Source organism: Acyrthosiphon pisum, chromosome A1 (assembly GCF_005508785.2).
Source record: "Acyrthosiphon pisum isolate AL4f chromosome A1, pea_aphid_22Mar2018_4r6ur, whole genome shotgun sequence".
In the NCBI taxonomy this organism is placed as follows: domain Eukaryota; kingdom Metazoa; phylum Arthropoda; class Insecta; order Hemiptera; family Aphididae; genus Acyrthosiphon; species Acyrthosiphon pisum.
This window is the reverse complement of record NC_042494.1, coordinates 93,032,370-93,049,809: the sequence shown is the minus strand read 5'-3', so window position 1 is coordinate 93,049,809 and position 17,440 is coordinate 93,032,370. Positions and strand designations below refer to the sequence as shown.

General features: G+C 29.3%; 1 protein-coding gene across 1 annotated transcript; it reads left to right on the top strand.

The window, feature by feature from the left end:
* The first annotated feature begins 2,067 nt into the window (after positions 1-2,067).
* On the top strand, positions 2,068-5,670 carry LOC100162413 (eukaryotic translation initiation factor 1A-like). Its single transcript, NM_001162062.2, has 6 exons — positions 2,068-2,232; positions 2,401-2,484; positions 3,154-3,257; positions 5,185-5,317; positions 5,386-5,492; positions 5,555-5,670. Exons 1-6 carry the CDS (start codon positions 2,217-2,219, stop codon positions 5,558-5,560), a joined length of 450 nt encoding a protein of 149 aa, NP_001155534.1. The 5' UTR covers positions 2,068-2,216; the 3' UTR covers positions 5,561-5,670.
* The last annotated feature ends 11,770 nt before the right edge of the window (positions 5,671-17,440 follow it).

The window sequence follows — 17,440 nt, the reverse complement described above, 5'->3', positions numbered from 1 at the left end:
AGCACGCTAACGATTTCCGATTTCGGTGTAACGTTTTCATGGAGATGTCGTAAAAGAAATAATAAAAAAATAAACCGTGTACGGAAAATTACATAACATGCAATATAGGTACGCTACTGTTTGTCCAGAGGTATATAATATTAAAGTAACTGTCAAACCAATTCTATATAATATTATGATGCAGTCGAGCAGACCTGATCATTTCTGATTAAAAGATGAAACTATATATGTGGACGACACCGTTCTGACATGTTTATTTTTTTATTTTACACGTATTTTATCACTGTTATAAATATTTTTGACTGTTAATATAATACCGTCATTAGTATAAATTATGATATCCATTCAAAATATGGACTTGTCATATGGCATACAGAAATTAGCTTACAATTGTATTAATACAAAAATATAATAAATATTGGGAAATCACAAATTCAGTAAAATAAATATAATAATATTATATACTGTTTAAACTTTAATTATAATTAATAATCTGTTATGTAATAACTAATAAATAATAAATAACATTACAAGTAGTAAAAAACATAATGAATCCGGGTATAAATACTATCCAGAACGACTCTCCTGATCATATTGTTTTCAAAATGTTAACTTTGTAACTAATACTAACTATACACAAAATAATATAATATTACTAACTGATTACCACGATTAAAATAGGCAAAAGTAATAAGATTATATTAAATTACCTACCTATATCATGGGAATAAATTCGGTACCTACCTACTGACGACGAATTAAAAATATGTCACAAATTTAAAAAATAAGACTAGAGATAGCCGAAAGGTAATATTTTTTTTCACAGGCATTTACTTACAATATCTATACTGAATACATTGTATATTGTTTGTACCTAATAGTAGGTATAGCCAGTTGCCGGTATAGGTTTTATTAGTTTATAAATGCAAATTTAGATTTCTTACAAGACCTTAAAGGTTGTAAAATTGTTTACCATATTGTAACGCTGTTTGAAAGTAAACGTTTTGGCGCGCTTAACGCGCCACTTCATACGTTTAAAAATATACCTACTCTCTGAAGCGGCATTAATTTTGAAAAAAATTCAATTTTTAGATTTTTCCCTTTAGTTACACTGTAAAACCTACCTTTGTGCAAAATTTCACGTTTCTACCTATTCGGGAAGTGTCTTGTAAATTTGATGATCAGTGAGTGAGTGAGTGAGTGAGTAACAATTTTGAAATCCTCCCATTTTGAAATGGTGCAATATTAAGGGCTCATTTTCTTACAGCGTCCTAAGCTATTCGAGATTAATCTGTGTTTTAAATTACAAAAGTTTATCTTAAGAGGAAGCAGAGATAATTTATGGGTTAGAAAAACTGTGCGAATTGGTTCGTGTATAGATAAACTGGCAATGCTGAAACTTTACAATCATATTTTAAACCTCGGTTACGCTTAACCCACTGATTTACCGCCCGAATTCGGTGGTTTAACCTTAGTTTAACGATTGTAATACGGGCACTACTAATCCAGTGCCAGCCCCATGAATTTCGGAGCCCGGCGCAGAATTTTGTAGGGCCCTATATTTATTTTATTTTCTTACAGACTTGCTTTATTTTTACATAATTATTTTCATAAAACGTCTTAAACCAGATTTCAGAATTGCTGGTATGAGTGGTATGCCTCACCTATAGAGTAGGTACTACCACAGTACCACTATAAAACTGTATAGAACCATACAGAACTCTATAAATAGTACATTAGCACTGAATGTCTGTATAGAAATCTGTGGCATGTCTGCATAAAATAAATAAATACAACAGCCTGTTGGCTGTTGATAGACGGCTAAAACCACGGCTATAGATAATACACGTTTTGAGAATCATATTTTCACGGTTCGTTCCGCAACCATATTATCTATAGTCGTGGCTAAAACACAAGTTTCGCGGTGAAAAAATGTTAACGTTTTACTGTTTCTATACTCTTTGGTCTGCTTATCATTATCGTGGTTCGACCGATAAAAATTATGCTTAACCACGCCGGAATAACCAAACACAAAGTGGACACTGGACCGATGTTTTATGATAACGCGTTCTTTTCACTTTTCAGTCTTTCGGGACGATTTCTATTATTTCAGAAACGCGTTTTTAATTTGTATTAATTACATAGAGTAATTAATCGTTAACCCTAAGACCCTAAACTAGTGACTTTGTAACCACAAGTATTCAAATCAATACAAGATGCCCAAAAATAAAGGTAAGTAAATCGTTCAAAAACCAATGTTTTTAACAACAATCATATTATTTTACTTTGTTTCATCAACAGTCCACAATCCACATATATAATTTATTAATCATAATATTATAATAAATAGGTATCTTTGATTTTATTCTATTTACTTATTGTTTTTGTTTAAATCATTAGGAAAAGGAGGTAAAAATCGTAGGCGAGGTAAGAACGAGAATGAAACAGAAAAGCGTGAATTGGTATTCAAAGAAGATGGACAAGGTAATAATTTTGTTAATAAATATCGAGTACATAGGTACTGTATTGATGATATGGATTATTTGTAAAATTATTTATGAACAAACGGGGATAAAATATGTATAATATATTATTGCGATATTTACCAAGAATGCAAATGTGCACTTATGTCACAGTTCTATGTATGAAGATCGGAGATGTCATGTTGATTTTAAAGATACATAAATACACTTAATCGACCTCATGATTTTCATTTTTTTTTCTTTTAAACAACTCATTTTTTTCTACTTAAAATGATAATATAAAAATTGTTTTTCAAAAACTTTTATTTTAAAGTAGCAGTTTTAAATTTGAAGTTGTTTGGTAAATAGTATGTGTATGTATTACCATATCGTATGCTTATGGAAAAAAAATACTGCTGTGAACTATGTTAGTGATAGGCACTCAAAATGCAGATTTTATGATCTAACCTATAAAGTATAACTAGTAGTCACTTCTTATGCCTACTGGCCCTAGTCGCACTTTCAATTGATTTTATTTATTGTCAATAAAGTTTGGTAGAAAAAATAATGAAAATGAAAGTAAAATAAATACGGTATATATTTATTTTGAGTTAATCTAGTTCTTAATGACTCAATTATTTATTATTCATGATATATACAATAATACTTTAAACTTTTTTTTTATATTTAGAATATGCTCAAGTTACCAAAATGTTGGGAAATGGACGTCTAGAAGCAATGTGTTTTGATGGTGTTAAACGACTTTGCCACATTCGAGGAAAACTTAGGAAAAAGGTGCTCAATTTTAATAAATATGGTAAATATATATCAAATATAAGTCCCTCACAAGCACCAAGGTTCTTTTAACATGTTGACTGCGTTCTGACAGCATTTGATGTCCTTGGAGTAGTTTTGTAACATGTTAAACACAATTTAATCATTAGTTTGCTTGGTTAAATAAATATAATAAATATGTATTATTGTATTGATAGTTCATACACTGTTTGAAAGTTTGACCATATTAGAGCAGTTTCTACTTATTGGAAGTTTTTATTATATGGAGTGAGAACTTTAAAAAATGGATGCAGTCAACGTGTTAATTTAATGTTCTAGTACCATTTACTATTCACAAACTTAATTCATTTTGGACCTGGTGTTTAAATTAAAAGTTACAATTACCATTGTAAGATGCTGTAGTTAAAAGGACACCATACCCACATGTGTTGCCTTACAAGCTTACAACATGGCTAATTTGCTTTCAGTAGAACTAATTTTGTGTTGTTAGCTTTAATATTAAAGACAGTTTGTCTAAGATCAAACTAAAAGGTTAGGTCTCATCGGTTTTTACAATATTTCAATTCTCAAGTGAGTTATGAGCATTTTATTTATTTCTATTTTTATTTTATTGACACCTAATGACAATTTACAAAATATATGTGAAAGTACATAAATTAAGGTTAACAATCATTGGCACAACTAGGGAGGGCGGGGTGCTTTGGGTCTTTAGCACCCCTTAAAAACTTGTTTAAAAAATTGATTTGAAATTATAATATGACATTGTATCACCAAGTATGATTTTTGTTTATAAAAATAATTTTAACCGTCATGTGTGGGCCCGAAATTATAGTTTTTATTTTGTTTTAGTGGTTGTGATTACTTGTTTACATATAGGCAAATAATGGTGCTAGGCCCCAATGAGTCACAAAAAAAACCTAGAACTAAGCATCCCTTTTTCAAATTTCTAGTTGCGCCTATGTGAACGATAACAGTGCAATATTGAATTAAACAATTTTAACAATTATAAACTAGTAGAATTATTAAAATCAAATAGATACAGAATGAACTAGATGGCATTATTGACACAACAAAGCATGCATTCTACTCATAATAAGTCAATTCACTCTAATATTTAAGTTATATACACTAAATTGTTTCTGCTAAATACAAAGTTGATGTCTTACGTTTGTTAAGTCAAAACATGTGGGTGTCCTCTTAATGAAAAACAATACCAATGTTCTGTAAGGCTTAATTTAAAGCTAATAAACATTTCAATTAGGTTCTTGTCTCAATTAAATGTTCTGTACCTACTATCTATTTTAATTCTATAGTTAAGATTAAATATAAATTTTGTTTCAGTTGAATACTAAATTGTTGTATTTAATAGTGGTTTTCCGTATAAAAAATGTTTAAAAAAATTAAAAGGACCTGAATAATTAGACATTCGAATAGTAATAGTGATATAAGTCACTTTTGTCAATACATCTTATATAATATAATATAGTCTCGGAGTCACCAATTAACATTCATGAAGGGCAACATTATGTATCTGGAAATTGTTTGCGGGTCATCAAAAAAACATTGGTAAAATTCAATGAACACAAATGATAAACTATAACCCTTGAGGCTAGTATTATTTTTCTTGTCTGTGGGCCAGTTAAAATTTGCCCGTGTGCTGCCATTTGGTGACCCCTGATATATATTATAACTTATATTTATATTAATTGTTTTTTTAAAAATGTCTTATTTAAATCTAGAATTTTATTAACTACCATAAGTTATTCAATAAAAAATGCATACTCTAAATTTGTATACGTAAGATTGATCTTGAAATCATTTTTGTAAAATAATGTATAATTTTATTTTATAATTATTATTACTTCAGTTATTAACTGATTAATTAATTTGAGTATAGTTATTTTATATAATTTATTTTTAATTCTAGGTATGGATCAACCAAGCTGATATAGTATTAATAGGCTTACGTGAATATCAAGATACAAAAGCTGATGTAATTTTGAAGTATACGCCTGATGAAGCTCGTAACTTGAAAACATACGGAGAATTTCCAGAAACTGGTAAAAATTATTCCATTGATTTAATTGAAAATATATTTGATATCAAATAAAATATGTATTTTTTTTAGTTCGCATCAATGATACAGTCACATTTGTTGACGATGGATTGGATGAGGATATTGAATTTGGAGATGATATTAGCGAAGATGAAGAAGCAGACAATGCTGTTGATAATGTAAAATAATAATATCTATATTAGTATTATTAAATATTAATATTTAATTTTTAATTTTTCAGATCTAAGTTTATTTCAACAAGTATCCAAGCTGTACGGTGATATAATGTTTGCCTAAGAACCAAATTATAATCCACTAAAATACTGAAATAAATATATACTTAAATAATAAAAAAAATGAGTGTTTGTTTTGTTCAACTGGTGTAATTTCTCCACAATCTGATACAAATTTAAAGTTGCATTGATTTAATTGAACTACACTATTCAATTTAAGAATGTCTAGTTTTGTGCTTATAAATGAGCTTGTACGTTGGTTTGATCCTCTTAATGCCAAAGTTACCAATAATCATAAAATGGTTGTTTCCGGTAAATGGCAGTTGAATGGGTAAATTCAGCCATGCCAATTCCAGTAATGATCAGTTTCAACATGTATGTTGAATGGCAATGCAATTTAATAAACAAGATAATACAATTTTGCATTTTATCTAATGATGAATAACTTATGGTCAAATATTTTGGATTACTACACTGTTCATTTGTCTTTATTTCTTTAATTAATATTACATAATATATTATATAGTATGCAAAATATGCAATTTGTATTCTAGGCTATTCACCATCAATATTATTTTTTATGCAAAATTTGCTCATACAAATAAAATAATATGGTACTTGTTTGTTATCGCCTCTGATTGAATACAATTTATCACCCTGCTACCAGGTGACATTATGTCTGCACTCTTTACTTTAATCTAAAATCTAAATTTTCTATGGTCATGATGACATGATTGATATTTCTATAATATCTTATTTTTAGGTTGGTACTCTAGTATCTGAAATATTTAAGGAAAAAGTGTAAATAGTAAATACTAAATGAAGTCGCCTTGTCTTTATATTGTTAAGTACCTAATACCTATGTATAATTGAAAACCGGTCCCACAAAGTACAATTAATGTTATTAGCTTATTATAAAATAATTTTAATAATAGTTATTTGATATTTATTTTAATATTGGCATTTAATTTTTACCACAAAATTATATTGTTAAAACAAATGAAATGTGTAAGGATCTTTATAAAACTTATTTTTTACATGTAATTATGAGATATTACTTAAGTTATTATTTACCTGCTATTTTTGGATTTTTGGGGAAAAATTCAATGATTAAAGTTTATAGGTGACTGGTGAGGATTATAATATTGTTTATTATTTAAAATTCTTATTTTTCAATAAATAGATATCTGAACATTCTACATTAATTATTGAATTTATCAATATCTGTACAAGGTACCTCCTATGGGTCAATATAATATTATATTGTAGCCTAAGGTAATAATTGATAATAATTAATAAAAAAAAAGGTTGGCAAGTGGGTGTCGCTCTGCTGTACAGTAGGTTCCAAGTTGGTCACTGTAATGTTTGGTGTTAAATTTGAATTCAATCAATGATATAATATCATTGTATAAGAAAAACGATTCCGAGACAGCCTAAGATATTCTTAAGTATATTTGATGATATTATTGTGAATAAAGTAATTTATACATAACCTATTTACGTGGAACCTTTTTTTAAATGTTCAATCCTTAGCTATTAAAGTTGAACATTTTATAAATTTATAGCTACAAAATAATTATTATAATTTATATTTGATACATTTTGTCAACATTTGAACTTTAAAGTTTAAATGCTTATAAAAAAAACTGTGACTAACGATTTTTAATATTTTTCAAATGTCATTGTAACAATATTGTAGAAGCTTTGCATTTAATTGTCAAGCTGTTTTATCCAACAAATAAAGTTTTATTGACATTCAATAGAAAGAAAACTAATAAAATTGGAAACTGAAAATGTCTCTAAACAGTTCAAAACAAATCAAAATATTTTGAAAATTGTATCATTTATAGAAAATGTGAATATAAACAACCAGTGAAAATTTCATATATATTAGTTCATTTGTTTTAGATTTACTCCATAAACCAAAATCGATTTTGTCGAAAACCATTATTTTGCGTAAAATTCACGTTTTTCCTTAATTTGTATGTTGTTTTCCCGGCGCTTTTGAACACTAATAGGAATATGACTTCCCGTCTTCCCCAATGCACCAACTAGATTCACTCTCCCATCGAACATAAGATAGGTACTGAAGTTGAAAATCGAACCATTATTTCGACAACTATAATTATTGTGTACAAAGACAAAAAAATTAAAAAAAACACATTGTAAAATCAATACATTTGTCATTCATCGCTTTGCTCAGAATCTAAAATTATTAAAATTAATCATGGAGTAAGATAATTATTTTCACTGACTAGTTTTTTTTTTTTAAATAAAATAGTTGGATTTTTTTGTAGCTTATTACAATTTACAAGAATAACATCGTCATTCGTCAGTACCTACTCTATTGTCATTATTGAAGAATTCTATGAATTTTTATTTTTTATTGAAATTTCATTTATAGGCAATGAAATATAATATCATTAGAATTGCGGCCGTTCGGTTGTCTTAATGCTAAATCTGTGGCTAAACTAAAATATAATAATATAATATATTTATATAGGTCGTACCTACATATTTTACAATAACAATCAGGAATGACGACAAAAGATATTCGTGGATTATAATATCTAACACAACAATCTATGACAATAAGAGCCGTCTTTGAAGTTCGATAATCAACCCGAGTCCGAGGGTAATATTATACACCAGCTGATACTAATATACCTCGCCTAGAGCCACCTACGAGTTACCTATATACAGGGTGTCCCGTGAGGATTTACCCATTGTCATATCTCCTGAGATAATAAATATTATATCATAAATCTGTTTTTTTATTAGACTCTGCGGAGACAAAGACCGCACATATTTTATTTTTTAATTTAATTAAATTTTTCGGTAAAAAAAAGTTAAAAAAGTTATTTTTTTATTTTTCAACATTATATTTTCATTAATCTCATGTTTTTTAATACATTTTTTAGTTTATGGGTAAAACGGCAAAAAACCAGTTTTTTTTTGTCCGGGCGGCTCTAATGGGTAATATCCTCACGGGACACTGAGGATATTATATTTGTGTATCATATATTGTATTAATGTCGCGATGTGGCTATATATTGCCTATCCATTAGCACGTCATTAGATCGTCGTCTCGCGATATAATATACGGTCGGACGGATAACGCGACGATAATAATATAATATTATATTATAAAAGTAGGTATAGGTATTATTATATTACGGTACCTACTCACGCTTCTGGCATACGTTTTCACCACCCACTCGTTTGCGATTTGAGTGTTGATTTTTTTTTTTATTGTTTTCAGACGTTCGGCGCTGTTATAGGTACCGGTAATAATACCTACATCTGTCTACAATCTACACAGCGTGCGTACAACATAATCTTGAACATAATTCGTAAATATATATATATATATATAGAAGTACATTAATATATTATATAATATACATATACATGATATTGTTAAAAGCGCGTAAATGACAGGTGTAAAAAATATATATATGCATTACGGTTTTACGATCTTTTTGCCGAAGTTAAGATAATAATATATATTTCCGCGTGGGCGACTTTGCAGTCAGACTATTATATCATATCCGTAATATATGGTCGCTGCAGACCGCAGTTAACGTGCGACATTGTTGATCTTGCGACTATAATTTTATATGTACAGTCGTATAGTATTATATAGCCAATTAGGCGTCGTACGAAAAATATATTTTAATATATATATACAATTAATACGCTATATATACCGATACCATAATATTATATCATGTATGATGACGTGGCGTAGCCGTAAACTTTTGAGGTCCGAGGGCAAACACTATAAAGCTATAATATGCCCACAAGTGTAATTTATTACTAATTATTAATAAGAGCCAGCACGATTATTATTATTGTCCCCGCAGGACGGCTAGACGTACATTTTTTTTTCCATCGTCTCATCGAATCAAATATACATAAATATACTGAATTGTATAAGGTATAGGTACTATAATAAAGCACCAATAAAAAGTACACGTCGATATTAATGGTATATAACACATCGTCAATAACTATGCCTATTATTATACATTAGTTAGCGAACTTGACATTTTTCAGAGGCTATACAGTATAATATTTCACCCACCCTCCAGCACTAATAATCCGATAAATTCACTGTAATATCAATAACTACATGTCTCATTTATTACCAGGGCTACGATTTATATGCAACAGCATGTTTTTTTTGCATCTTCATTGATTTTGCCAGTAATGTCCACGAATCACTTCATGATGAGAAAAATGGTGGTGTTTTTATTTTGCATGTTTTTGCATTTTTCGAATAAAATGCATATTATTGCATATATTAGATAATATGAATATTATTGCATATTTTGATTGGCTATAAGAATGCGAAAAATGCATGTTTTATGGTATATATTTTCATAAAACTTGGTTTTTTAGTCAAACATACATTTTATTTTTTAACTTCAGTCAATACAAAGCTATACTACGATCCAATCGCCGTTCATTTATTTTCGACAATTTAAAAAAATATGTGGTCGTAGCATGTAACACACGTAGTGAATGTGAATTATACATTTTAAATCTAAATTATTTTATTTTATTTTATTTCTCGATTATATTATTATAATTATATTAAGACAAACAGCCAATCACTGATGTATTTAAATGCATATTTTTGCATATTTTGGTAAATAAAATGCATATTTTACCATTTTTTATTGCATACAAATCCTAGCCCTACTTATTACTAAAATAGGTACTATAATTAATACTAAATTATCACCGATTTTCGGCCATTACCTATCCACCCACACACCACCCTTTACAAAACACAGAGGCGGTCACCTCTCGATTATCCCTTTTGCCACACACATAGACGATTACATATATATACAGATAATAACTAATTATGTTGTAATAATATTTCAGCTGCATAATATATGATTATCGCATACAAAAAAAAGGTATATTTTACAGGTATTGACATTGGCGCAATTAGGAGGGGTCTCCTCAAGTCCCCCCAGTTCAAAATCTAGTTATTAGTACTAATTTTTATATTCTGTGGTACAAAGCAATATGGCCTATGGGTATTGAGTGAACTCGACTGGGGTACCTATTATTTACGTTCCGTTTTGTAGACGCAAGTCGCTTATTATAATGCGCACAGATATTGACAGATATTCCAAACATTTTGGACAGAATCTATAATTATATCAGAGCCGGACAAGTTGTCATTTTTTAAGCTTGTTTCATATTTAATGTTTATAACTAAACATTCCATAAATAATTTCCTAGTTATACTACTCAGTTTTTCTAATAATTGTAAAATAAAATTGTACTAATGAATAAAGTATGAATATTTTAACAGGAAACGCTCCAGATATAAAATTATTATATTATTTTTTGAAAAGTAAATACCATAATATATATAATATATAATATATTCTTCAGCGGTGTTGTGTACTTAGGTACCTATAGGATATATTACACGACGATTAACTTAAACGATTTTTCCTTTAACGATTTTAGTTTTTATATACCTATTGCATCCATATAATTAAAATAATATTGATCGTAAAGAATTGAACCTTAAGTCGATACCGATGTACTATAGAATATCAGAATGGTTCGAGTAGCTTAAAATTATAATCTACGATTTTGGAATATGTCATTGCGTATAAATGTATAATAATACATATACTATATAGATAATGATATAACACGTAACCGTAATAGTATAATGTGAACCCCTTGAAATGGTTTTTTTTTATCGTTGAACGATATATACCTCCTTAAACAATTATGTATAGATAACCGTTTTATGTACATAAGAAATCGTGCAGACAGCAGGTCACCCAACAAAGCGCATTCTTTTATGTATTGGTCATATCCGGTCGCAGGCGTCATCGCTACCGCGCGGCCGATGCACTTCGAGTGTCCTCTCATTTTGGCTAATAATTAATGTCATAATATAGTATAATATCATATTATATTATTATGTATTGTGATATATCGTATGTACGTGTACGATGATAATTAATTATTAAACCCATTTGTCCGCAGAAAAATAAAAAGTCACGCCCACACGGAGAGACTTTTGACACGTCCGTTCGACGTAACAATAAATAAGTTTTTCGAAGATTTTTAAGGTGTCACGTGACAAAAAACTTTCGATCGACCCAGTAAGCCGTGCTGCACCTGCGTGGACGTATTTTCGGTCAAGCAGCGTGGCTTTAATTAGGGGTATGGCCTTTGGGGTGGACAGGGTATACTTTATCGGCAACCCTATTTTTATTTTTTATTCTGCGTCTTATTAGTTATTGGTCTGACATTAAATTTACAAACGCTTCGATAAAAGTTAAAATATGCATAATTTGACAAAAAAAATTTCCAAAGTCTTAATAAATTCATAAAAATATTAAACATAATAATATAGGTAACCCTTTAATCCTATGGATGCACTATGCTGCACATCAAATACACATATTATGCAGGGGTTAAAGTAAGGCACAAGGGGACTCAATCCCTTACCTTTGATGGCGGTTAAAAAGCGTTCCCTGTATCGTTCCATTTAAAAATGTAGCATCATTATTAGTGATTTAAATTTTACATGAAATAAATTACGAATTTGAACATTATTCAGTGTTAAAAGTGGGATATATTATGTTCATACATTACAATATTACATAGGTAAACATATAATTATATTATATGAAACGGTGGAACCCTTAAAATTACATAGAGACAATTATATTATAATAATTCGCAGCAATATAATATTTTGTTATTAAAATTCTAATTGAAACTCGAGCAGAAAAAATATTGAAAATAACTACGATAGAACAGGGTTTAGATGATTTTAAAATGTTAGTAAATAGTTATTATAACTATTGGTCTATCAATATAAATAATTTGTAAAAATGATTGAAGTATAATGAATATTATATGTAGTTTATATTTTTGTAAAACCATATTTTTAATATCAGGAATTTGAAAATATAGTCTTCAATATTATACTTAAAAATTCTAAACATCAGAATTTGAATAAAAGTATTATTAAAGGGATAAATGGAGGTGAGCATGTTTAAAAAATCACTCATCTGTAATTTTATAAGTTCTACGCATATTAGTTAACATGTTTTATTCATATATAGGTATTAGGTGCCATTATATCTTATTATAAGATTATAATTATTAATTTATGACATTTCAAGAATATTTATTTTAAGTATATGTATATGTATATTACTGAATCTTTCAATACCTAGCGAAATAAATTATATGTCAACGTTGCACGTAAATTCGTTCTCAATCGTATTCTTTTTTGGTCAGTGGTAAGTTCTTTGTTAATTTTAAGTAGGTACCTATTCTCAATCGTTCGGCCAAAAGGGTATTACATTCTCAGGCCGTAGCCATTTTCCTCCAAAAACGAGATACCGTTTTCTTCCACTGTCCATTTTCCTCCGAAAAAATAAAAAATAATTCTTGACCATTTTCCTCCACTTTCCATTTTCCTCCAATAAATAATGAAATAGTTAATACAAATAATTTATGCATAGCAAAAAAAATCGATTTATTTTTTTTGGTGATGGCAAATGATTTGGATGTACATTTTTGTGTAATTCATCGGCTACTATTTCATCAGTTTTATTAGTGTATAATATAACTGCTTCACAAGTAGTCAAACAACATCGCCAACGTGATAATCTAGATTTTAACTCGTATGCTAAAAAATATTTGTAACCAATAACCATCATGAATTAACAAACGTTTTGTGTGTAATCATAATAATAAGTGACAACTGATACACAATATAACATAAATAAGTATATACGTATATGCCCGAATGTTATATGAGCGTATCTTTATTAGGCTTAATCGATAGCTGATACCAGAGTGTAATCATCAACCGATAAGCACAAAATGTGATCCTAGCTTTACTCTATATATTTATAAGACGGAACGTAGGTTCCTACAACACTGACTAAAATATTGGAGGAAAATAGACAAAATTACAGTCTAAATTAATTTGGAGGAAAATGGAAACCAACCTTTTTTTTTGTGAAGGAAAATGGACAGTGGAGGAAAACGGTATCTCGTTTTTGGAGGAAAATGGACCCGCCCCATTCTCAACTGTTCGGTAGTCATTATTTACCCTCTGGAATGTTTTCCTACTACATAATATATAATGTATTTAGTATATTATGATGAAGAAAAAGTGGCATTTTGGAACCCTAACCTAGGTAAGAAACTCAATAGACGCTACTGGATTAAGACTGTGAAGATTTCGCTAAGGTCGATTCAACTATTCTGTGTTTGTATTTGATACAATTTTCGAATACATAACCTTGAGAGCCCTGTGGGAAGGTAATGGCATATTTTTACTATTCGCATCTCTTATTAATAATTATAGTTATTATGAAATTAATTAAACGCAGGTTCGTAACATTAACACCCAATTTTAATATTACTATTGACGGGTTACTATTGAGTCATTTTTATATTTATCTATTTTTTACATTATTATACAATTCCTTCGCTCAGAATCGTATTTCGTATGCAATAAATTATTATCATTTTAACACGTACATTACTTTATGTAATATTTATTATATTGTTAATAATATTTGTTTGCGAGTAAAAGTGATGAAAAAAAAAACAAAAATAAATGTTTTTAATTATTAACAGTTAAGTTAAGTTAAAAATGTCAAAAAGATTTTGCGGGAGGACCTTCAAGTTGACTCACGGTTCATATTATATACTCTATATGAGACTAGCTTCCACCTCTCCGGGTGTGTTCGGTCTTCATATGAGAGCCCTGCAGTGGCCTTCCATGAACGTTTGCCACTCTCCAGACCTCCACATAGAACCTTGGTCATCTGGTCGTATATATACACCACGTTTGACAGAAACTGACACGTGGTAGACCGAACGACCGTTGGTCCTTAGTTTAACGATAACGGATGGGTGGCACCGCACACCCTACAGCTAGATGTCGCTACACACTCATGATATAATTAACGGTTTGTTACATTATCAATATTTGGTTGTAGCATCAGCATGAACTAGTAGCATTATTATATGGTTCAATAGTATAATGTTATACTGTTATATTATGTAAACAGTTGATACAACTACTCATGTAATAACTAATAATTTAAGTAATATATTATAAACTTTATCATTTATAAATTAAATAGCAGATGATCATAAATATTATTGTCTATTGATGATTAAAAAATAATTCATAAATTATCACTTGGTGACCAATTATTAATTTACAGGTAAATAAAATATATGTAATAAAAAAAAAATGGAAATATGGAAGTTTATAAAAAAGTACAAAAGACAAAGTATGAATTATGTATAATTAAATCTCATTCTGGATCTTGATTGCACTAATATACATTACACAATATACAAATAATACAATATACACATAGTAAAATTGTCGAAATTAAAAGTTAAATGTTCTTAAAGGAGCACATACAAAAATACAATTTCTCCACATTATTAATAAATGCTAAATCAGCGATTCCCAAAGTGTGTGCTAGATGTATATGCATATTGAGAAAATGATTTGATATCATATACTCAGAAAAAAATGTTTAGCTAAATAATAGTTACTAGTACCTATAATATTGCTATAAAATATTTACTTCAATAGATATTTTTTAATATTTCAAAAAAACTAAACACTAGAAAAATTCTGGTTCCACTAACGTTTTCAGGAAATAAAAACACACCACATACGTACAACAAAAATTAAAAAAGGCAAGTAAATTATTGTTTGAAGCGATTAACATTTACACGTATAAGATAGGCAATTACCGCGAGATTCGGCCCAATGATGACGTCAGGAGTCCTTTTTTTCAATCACTCGTAAGTCATAACACATTCGATGTGAGTAGAAACGTAAATAGTTTTATTCTTAGAACTGAATATTCTTTCAAATCAAAACTGTTTTTTGTGTTTCGTGCTCCTTTGCGTTCTTAACACAGATCTGTGTATCGACTAAAAGAACGCTCGACTTTAACAGATGTAATGGGTGCAAATTTCATAAACTTGCGATGCTATACAGAGCAGTGAGCTCAACTTGCAGTAATATCTCATTCATTCCGGAAATATCTAAATAAAAAAATTATCATTATCGTGGTTAAATTATTGATAAAACTATTATTCATAAAACTCAACAACCTAGACCATGGCTAAAAATTATTTAGCCATGACTTATGTACCTCACCCATATCAACCTTAAATTAAATTTCATGACTGGTATTATTTTGTACACGTGGGTAATCTTGGAAAAACAAAATTGTCACAATAGATAAGTTTATAGTGTTAACAAAAACGATCGTATATAATATAAGTTATCAAAATTGTGTAAATATGTAAGAGAAAATGAAATCATTAAGAAATAATATGTATAATAATAATGTTCTTATGACGAATATGTAAAAATATGTTATATCAACTATCAAGTATTCAAGTATGACTAATTTCAATACAATAATAAATTATTTGAAACGAATTTATCAGTTGCCAAATTAAATTGTTCAATTACAGTGAAAATGTGTGTTTACATATTATAAATTCAAGCCTAAATTAATATTATATACCTACATAAGAAGTATTTATAGGTAGGTAGGTACTTCATATTTTTAATTAAATTATTTTAATGACCGACAGGTTACCCTTGTACTGAGGTGCTAGGCGGTATCGAACCCAGTCGCATAACCCATATAATATATATTATTAGGGACTATGACTAGGAAAAAAGTTTGAAATTAATAATATTTACAAACCAACCGATTTTATCCTATCGATAAATTATTCGAAAATAGCTGACGATAACGATAATGCGTGACGCACTATACCTTATAATACAGACGCAAAAAATCTATTTTTTCGTCACGAGTGGACCATTTTTTTAACGCGCCTACTCGGTGGACTATTTTTTAGTCGAGTACCTACGATACAGTAGGCTTATCTGTTGTTTATTTTGTTGTATCGCCATGCTAATTGCAAAAATAATAAAACGCGTCGTTGCAGGCTCACACATATCACCTGTGTGAATAATATTATGTAAGACGGCAGACACATCCGACATCCTATTCGGCATTCACTATAATTGAATATATTTACACAGACAGACGTGCGGTATAATAACAACCAACACCTACTCGTCGACGACTTATAGAATGCGTATATGGATGTAAATGTCTAATAATAATATGTATAGAAGAGAGATCGTATACACAGATCGACGACTGCGTAATGCTGCAGTGATGCGCGTCTGTATAACGATGATGACAGGGGCTATTCGCTGTGGCGCGCAGAGAGGATATCATATATTTTTTCGGTCGTTTTGTTCGTTCCCTTCGTTAAAAATTTATTAAAATAACACGAGGCCAACAATCCGAAATCGCTACACATTATAGTATAAACAACTCTATACGCGATGCTGCAGGTTATATTGCGGCACGTCCGACATCCGGCCATTTACAGCAAACGCCTAGTGCGGGCTAGAGATATAGCGGACATCGATATAATGCCATTAGATATTATAGCTATAAGCTATTATGTCAAACACATGGGATATAATAATAATATTATAGGTAACCTATATTTAGTGAATGTGTACATTGTGTAATTTGTAATGTGTTTTCAAATATCCTATACCGCGGATGATTCTTTTATCATTGAACACTCATTATTTCAAAAAGTGTAGATTTTTTTGAAAATATTTTTTTACATAGTTTCAAGTCGCTTATAAGACAACATTTTTCTTAAAAAATTATATTTTTAAATATTTTTATCCTTATAATTTTTTAAGTTTTTCACTTTTTTGAACGACAACATTGGGTTTTAATGTTATACTCCAAAGCAGAATATTTTTCTTGGTATTTTGATACATGAAAATCGAA

What these genes read in the sequence shown, in the direction of transcription:
- LOC100162413 (NM_001162062.2), top strand. An exon ending in ATTCAAAGAAGATGGACAAG is followed by an intron (nt 2,485 to 3,153) that starts GTAATAATTTTG and finishes TTTTATATTTAG; the next exon opens with AATATGCTCAAGTTACCAAA. An exon ending in GAGGAAAACTTAGGAAAAAG is followed by an intron (nt 3,258 to 5,184) that starts GTGCTCAATTTT and finishes TTTTAATTCTAG; the next exon opens with GTATGGATCAACCAAGCTGA.